Source organism: Procambarus clarkii, chromosome 31 (assembly GCF_040958095.1).
Source record: "Procambarus clarkii isolate CNS0578487 chromosome 31, FALCON_Pclarkii_2.0, whole genome shotgun sequence".
Lineage (NCBI taxonomy): Eukaryota > Metazoa > Arthropoda > Malacostraca > Decapoda > Cambaridae > Procambarus > Procambarus clarkii.
Window position 1 is genome coordinate 12323843 of NC_091180.1, and position 5602 is coordinate 12329444.

The 5602-nt window shown below is 50.6% G+C and overlaps 1 protein-coding gene across 1 annotated transcript; it reads left to right on the top strand.

Annotated features, from left to right (window-relative positions):
* The first annotated feature begins 2739 nt into the window (after positions 1 to 2739).
* LOC123758588 (prisilkin-39-like) lies at positions 2740 to 4383 on the top strand. The gene has a single exon (XM_045743031.2). The coding sequence runs from the start codon at positions 2740 to 2742 to the stop codon at positions 4381 to 4383; it is 1644 nt and encodes a 547-aa protein (XP_045598987.2).
* The last annotated feature ends 1219 nt before the right edge of the window (positions 4384 to 5602 follow it).

A 5602-nucleotide genomic window follows, 5' to 3' on the forward strand; every position in this document is an offset into this window, starting at 1 on the left:
CAAGCTGCAATATTTATCATTAAAATATTGACCCTTGTTTCAGCAAGAGACCAGGTACTAGGTAGGAGGCCTGGTCGAGGACCGGGCCGCGGAGTCGCCAAGCCCTGAACCCCCCCCCCCCTCCAAAGACCACCTGGCTACTGTGAGCTAGGCTCCGGTTCTCAATTTCAGGATAAGTTATTAATTGTTTTGGAGCTTAGATTGGCCAATTAGCATGCTTTATAACATTAATGCGTACATATATAAATTGAGAGTCATTAGGCAACGCATCATCAGTAAGTTCTGACAATCTTTTCAGTGAATGAACCACCTATATGGCTGAGTATTTATAATTCTTGGGTATATAATTCTTTACTATAACTCTTCATACATTTAATTGTCTTATCTTTCATTAGTATTAATTGTATTCATTAAGAAATGTAAAGTACCAGTAGTGCGAGCACTCAGCGTAATATGGAGAAAGAGCCTGGATACAGGGGAGATACCAGCTGCACTTAAATCAGCAGATATAGCTCCGCTGCACATGGGAGGGAGTAAGGCCTTGGTAAAAAATTATAGACCAGTGCACTAACATCACACATAATAAAAGTTTTCGAAAGGGTGATTAGGAATCAACTTTCTAGTTTTATGGAAAATATGGATTTAGGCTTTAGAGCGGGCAGATCCTGTCTGTCACAGTTACTCAACCACTATGACAAAATCACAGAAGCCCTAGAAGAAAAGCAAAATGCAGATGTTGTATACACAGACTTTGCAGAGGTATTCGACAAATGTGACCATAGGGTGATAGCACACAAAATGAGGTCAATGGGAATAACTGGTAAAGTAGGACGCTGGATACTCAATTTCCTGTCGAACAGAACACAAAGAGTAACAGTCAATCAAATAAAATCGAGTCCAAGCGCAATTAAAAGTCCTTGCACCACTGCTGTTCCTTATTCTCATATCAGATATAGACAAAAATACACGTCACAGCTTCGTGTCGTCCTTTGCAGATGACACAAAAATCAGCATGAAAATTACCTCTGCGGAAGACATTGAAAAACTACAAGATGTCAACAAAGTTTTCGACTGGGCAGCAGAAAATAACATGATGTTTAACAGTGATAAATTCCAGGTACTCAGGTACGGTAAAAATGAGGACCTTAAACATAATACAGAGTACAAAACACAATCAAATGTACCCATAGTAGGAAAACAGCATGTCAAGGATTTGGGAATAATAATGTCTGACGACCTAACATTTAAGGAGCATAACCAAGCAAATATTGCGACAGCCAGAAAAATGATAGGATGGATTACGAGAACTTTCAAATCCAGGGATCCCATCACAATGGTTGTACTCTTCAAGTCACTTGAGTACAGAGAACGTATACGGCACGCATAGACGAGATAAAACACCTAAATTATTGGGATCGTCTCAAAGCTCTCCAAATGTACTCTCTAGAAAGGAGACGAGAGTGATACCAAATAATATACACATGGAAATTACTGGAGGGACAGGTCCCAAATCTGCACAATAAAATAACAACATACTGGAGTGAACGATATGGAAGAAAATGCAGAATAGAACCAGTGAAGAGCAGAGGTGCCATAGGCACAATCAGAGAACACTGTATAAACATCAGTGGTCCGCGGTTGTTAAACACCCTCCCAGCGAGCATCAGAAATATGCCGGAACAACCGTGGACATCTTCAAGAGGAAACTAGATTGTTTCCTCCAAGGAGTTCCGGACCAACCAGGCTGTGGTGGGTATGTGGGTCTGCGGGCCGCTCCAAGCAACAGCCTGGTGGACCAAACTCTCACAAGTCAAGCCTGGCCTCGGGCCGGGCTTGGGGAGTAGAAGAACTCTCAGATTAATTGATAATCTTATGGACGGCCCATCAAGCAGGTATCTATTACCTTAATTTATCAAGTTAGTTTATTTTATTGCATATAATAATTTTTGTATGCAAATGTACATACACCTCGTGTAATTATACCGTGTGCGCAAGATCACATGTTGCTCGGACCAGGCTAGAGGGTGTATAGTTCAGCTGCTAGATCATGAACCTTGCCAGTGCTTGCCGTCATAGAGCTGTTTTATCATAGTCATGTAAGGAATACATGTTAAATGTGTGGGTATACCCGCGGGTATATTGTGTTCTGCAGGTTATGAGCCAGATCACCCTTAGGGACCCTGTCTGCTACCACCCATTACCAGTACCAAGGCTACAGAGGAGTGCACTTACTACCCAGCATAGGAACCTTGCATGCAGCTAAGAGCTTTTAGCATAGGAACCTTACATGCAGCTAAGAGCTTTTAGTTTTGCCCACATACCCACCACAGCCCGGTTGGTCCGGGCTGTGGTGGGTTCATCTTTCCTCAATCTTTGACGGCTTTGTTTACATTTAATAAACAGTTTACAAGCATGATAACTTGCCAATCGACTATTGTTCTTGTTATAAACAGCCTCCTGGTGCTTCGGGGCTCATTACTGTTTAATAATTGTAAACAAAGTCGCCAAAAATTGAGGAAAGATGTACAGGTTCATAAGTGCTTGCATAACTGCTTCGTGAATCTGGCCCCTGGTATATTACCCCACAACATGACGCTAATCTTCGACGCCTCCTCCAGAATAAGACAAGATGGGTAATGAAATACTTATTTCAGTTGGTAGTGCGGATGTATATATGGGGCCCAGGGACGGGTATATGGGGGCCCAGGGACGGGTATATGGGGGCCCAGGGACGGGTATATGGGGCCCAGGGACGGGTATATGGGGCCCAGGGACGGGTATATGGGGCCCAGGGACGGGTATATGGGGCCCAGGGACGGGTATATGGGGGCCCAGAGACGGGTATATGGGGCCCCAGAGACGGGTATATGGGGCCCCAGAGACGGGTATATGGGGCCCCAGAGACGGGTATATGGGGCCCCAGAGACGGGTACATGGGGCCCCAGAGACGGGTACATGGGGCCCCAGAGACGGGTACATGGGGCCCCAGAGACGGGTACATGGGGCCCCAGAGACGGGTACATGGGGCCCCAGAGACGGGTACATGGGGCCCCAGAGACGGGTACATGGGGCCCCAGAGACGGGTATATGGGGCCCCAGAGACGGGTATATGGGGCCCCAGAGACGGGCACATGGGGCCCCAGAGACGGGTACATGGGGCCCCAGAGACGGGTATATGGGGCCCCAGAGACGGGTATACGGGGCCCCAGAGACGGGTATACGGGGCCCCAGAGACGGGTATACGGGGCCCCAGAGACGGGTATACGGGGCCCCAGAGACGGGTATACGGGGCCCCAGAGACGGGTATACGGGGCCCCAGAGACGGGTATACGGGGTCCCAGAGACGGGTATACGGGGTCCCAGAGACGGGTATACGGGGTCCCAGAGACGGGTATACGGGGTCCCAGAGACGGGTATACGGGGTCCCAGAGACGGGTATACGGGGCCCCAGAGACGGGTATACGGGGCCCCAGAGACGGGTATACGGGGCCCAGGGACGGGTATACGGGGCCCAGGGACGGGTATACGGGGCCCAGGGACGGGTATACGGGGCCCAGGGACGGGTATACGGGGCCCAGGGACGGGTATACGGGGCCCAGGGACGGGTATATGGGGCCCCAGAGACGGGTATATGGGGCCCCAGAGACGGGTATATGGGGCCCCAGAGACGGGTATATGGGGCCCCAGAGACGGGTATATGGGGCCCCAGAGATGGGTATATGGGGGCCCAGGGACGGGTATACGGGGCCCCAGAGACGGGTATACGGGGCCCCAGAGACGGGTATATGGGGCCCCAGAGACGGGTATATGGGGCCCCAGAGACGGGTATATGGGGCCCCAGAGACGGGTATATGGGGCCCAGGGACGGGTATACGGGGGCCCAGGGACGGGTATACGGGGCCCAGGGACGGGTATACGGGGCCCAGGGACGGGTATATGGGGGCCCAGGGACGGGTATATGGGGGCCCAGGGACGGGTATATGGGGCCCCAGGGACGGGTATATGGGGGCCCCAGGGACGGGTATATGGGGGCCCCAGAGACGGGTATACGGGGGCCCCAGAGACGGGTATACGGGGGCCCCAGAGACGGGTATACGGGGGCCCAGGGACGGGTATACGGGGGCCCAGGGACGGGTATACGGGGGCCCAGGGACGGGTATATGGGGCCCCAGAGACGGGTATATGGGGCCCCAGAGACGGGTATATGGGGCCCCAGGGACGGGTATATGGGGCCCCAGGGACGGGTATATGGGGCCCCAGGGACGGGTATATGGGGCCCCAGGGACGGGTATATGGGGCCCCAGCGACGGGTATATGGGGCCCCAGGGACGGGTATATGGGGCCCCAGAGACGGGTATATGGGGCCCAGGGACGGGTATATAGGGGCCAGGGACGGGTATATTGTAACACCCAGGACCTTCCCCCCCTTAGAGTTCACACCCAGGGAAGCCTTCTCCAAGAGGTCAGCCCAGATGACCTCCGGTTTATCTTGTATATTGATTAAAAATTCCTGGGTTAGTCTTAGTCAGCATAGTTTCAAGTATGTAATATTTCAGGCAAGGGAATTAGACTCCAGATTCTTATGTGTAAACATCCTTGGATCTCCCCCTTTTGGCCAGGTCAGAGGTCAGTCACACATGTAATTAATAACTCCTCTCTTGAAGAGTGTATGGTGAATGTCAAACAAGCTTATTGAAATATTTCTTGAGTGTTTGTACACGTGTGGCCGACTTCTTACATTCTTGGTGTAGGTAGCAACAGCTGATCTCCCCCCCTCCCCCCTGTGGGGGTTGTATATAGAGGGCCTGTAGGAACATAGAAAAGGGAGAGTGCGGTACACCGGGATCGAGAGCGGGTCTGTGAAGAACATCTCAGCCCGGGAGAGACAGAGGTCTTAAGGTAATGTGTGTGATCTCTGAGGTTTTGTTCCATGTCCAAATTTCTTAACTTTGCCAGTGTTAGAGTAGGATTTATAAGTGATGATTGACATAATTTTGGTCTCAATAAACTTTTGTTAAATTTCCCGTCTGTGTCAATTGTTGAATCCTCTTAGCCTTTTGGATATAGTGGCTGACAACCGTCCCATAATTAATGACAGTCATAGAAAGTACTCTCCAAGTCAAGCAATGCTTCTTGCCTCGTTGCTTGATATAGTCTCAATGGTCAAAGGCAGATGGTGGCAGCGTATTTAATCCTTGTGTTAGCATTTCCTTATTTGCAGTGTACCTTTGGTTCCGGTGTAACCATCATATGTCAGCTCATAACAGTGTTACCAAGTGCAACCAATGAGGAAGTGTTACTCAGGATCAGTAGTGTTTACATTAGTAACTATTTTTTGGTGTACATTATAGTGGTGTTTCATTATGGTGGTACACTGTAGGGCGGTGTTACACTAGGGTGGTGTTACAATATGGGGGCCAGGGACGGGTATATGGGGGCCAGGGACGGGTATATGGGGGCCAGGGACGGGTATATGGGGGCCAGGGACGGGTATATGGGGGCCAGGGACGGGTATATGGGGGCCAGGGACGGGTATATGGGGGCCAGGGACGGGTATATGGGGGCCAGGGACGGGTATATGGGGCCAGCGACAGGTATAAAA

Bases quoted from the DNA above. Each gene is read 5' to 3' on its own strand.
- LOC123758588 (XM_045743031.2), top strand. From the start codon at position 2,740: ATGGGGCCCAGGGACGGGTATATGGGGCCCAGGGACGGGTATATGGGG.